Source organism: Penaeus monodon, chromosome 28 (genome assembly GCF_015228065.2).
Source record: "Penaeus monodon isolate SGIC_2016 chromosome 28, NSTDA_Pmon_1, whole genome shotgun sequence".
In the NCBI taxonomy this organism is placed as follows: Eukaryota; Metazoa; Arthropoda; class Malacostraca; order Decapoda; family Penaeidae; genus Penaeus; species Penaeus monodon.
Genome location: NC_051413.1, coordinates 22905870 through 22906476, shown reverse-complemented (window position 1 = coordinate 22906476; position 607 = coordinate 22905870). Strand labels below are relative to the sequence as shown.

General features: G+C 36.2%; 1 protein-coding gene across 1 annotated transcript in view; it reads right to left on the bottom strand.

Moving 5' to 3' along the window:
- The window catches only part of LOC119591101, a 19931-nt gene that overhangs the window by 6053 nt on the left and 13271 nt on the right, over positions 1-607 (bottom strand). Inside the window, 1 exon segment of the mRNA XM_037939818.1 lies at positions 139-227. Within this exon segment, the coding sequence (XP_037795746.1) occupies positions 139-227 (89 nt within the window).

Here is a 607-nt window from a genome sequence, read left to right as displayed (position 1 = left end):
ACACGCATGCATTTTGTATGGCTGTATCCCTCCCGACCCACCCGCTCTTCCTCTCATTCACTCTCGATCTCTTTCTTATCTATTAGTAAGAATAAGGAAAGACAAGTAGCATACGAACAAAAACAAACTCATTCTTACCTTCCACGATTCCCAACTTGGGCTTCTCAGACCCCAGCGCAATGACTACCAACATTGCAAGGAACACACAAACCACCTTCATCTTCGTTCTGCAATGAATGTTGTTGAATATTTGATGTTTTTGATCACAAGTAGTATGATGGTTCAATTCCCTATGGTTTGTAAAGACAGGCTTTGAATAGCACAAGAAAATATACACTGTAGGCCTGTCTGACAAATTTTACATATTGACTATCTGTTCTGCCCTAAGTAAGTAAAATGAAAACAATGATTTAGTAAGGCAAGCGAACACGAATTTAATTAAATATATATTTCTCGATACACATTAATGGTTGATATTCCATTCTGAATGTTTTCTGTTGATAATAGCAGGCAAAATTCTTATCGCCGAACAGTGCGTCTCAAAACTAACTGATAATTTTCATATTAGATAAATAGTAGTTTTAGAATTGTGATCATAATAGATGCC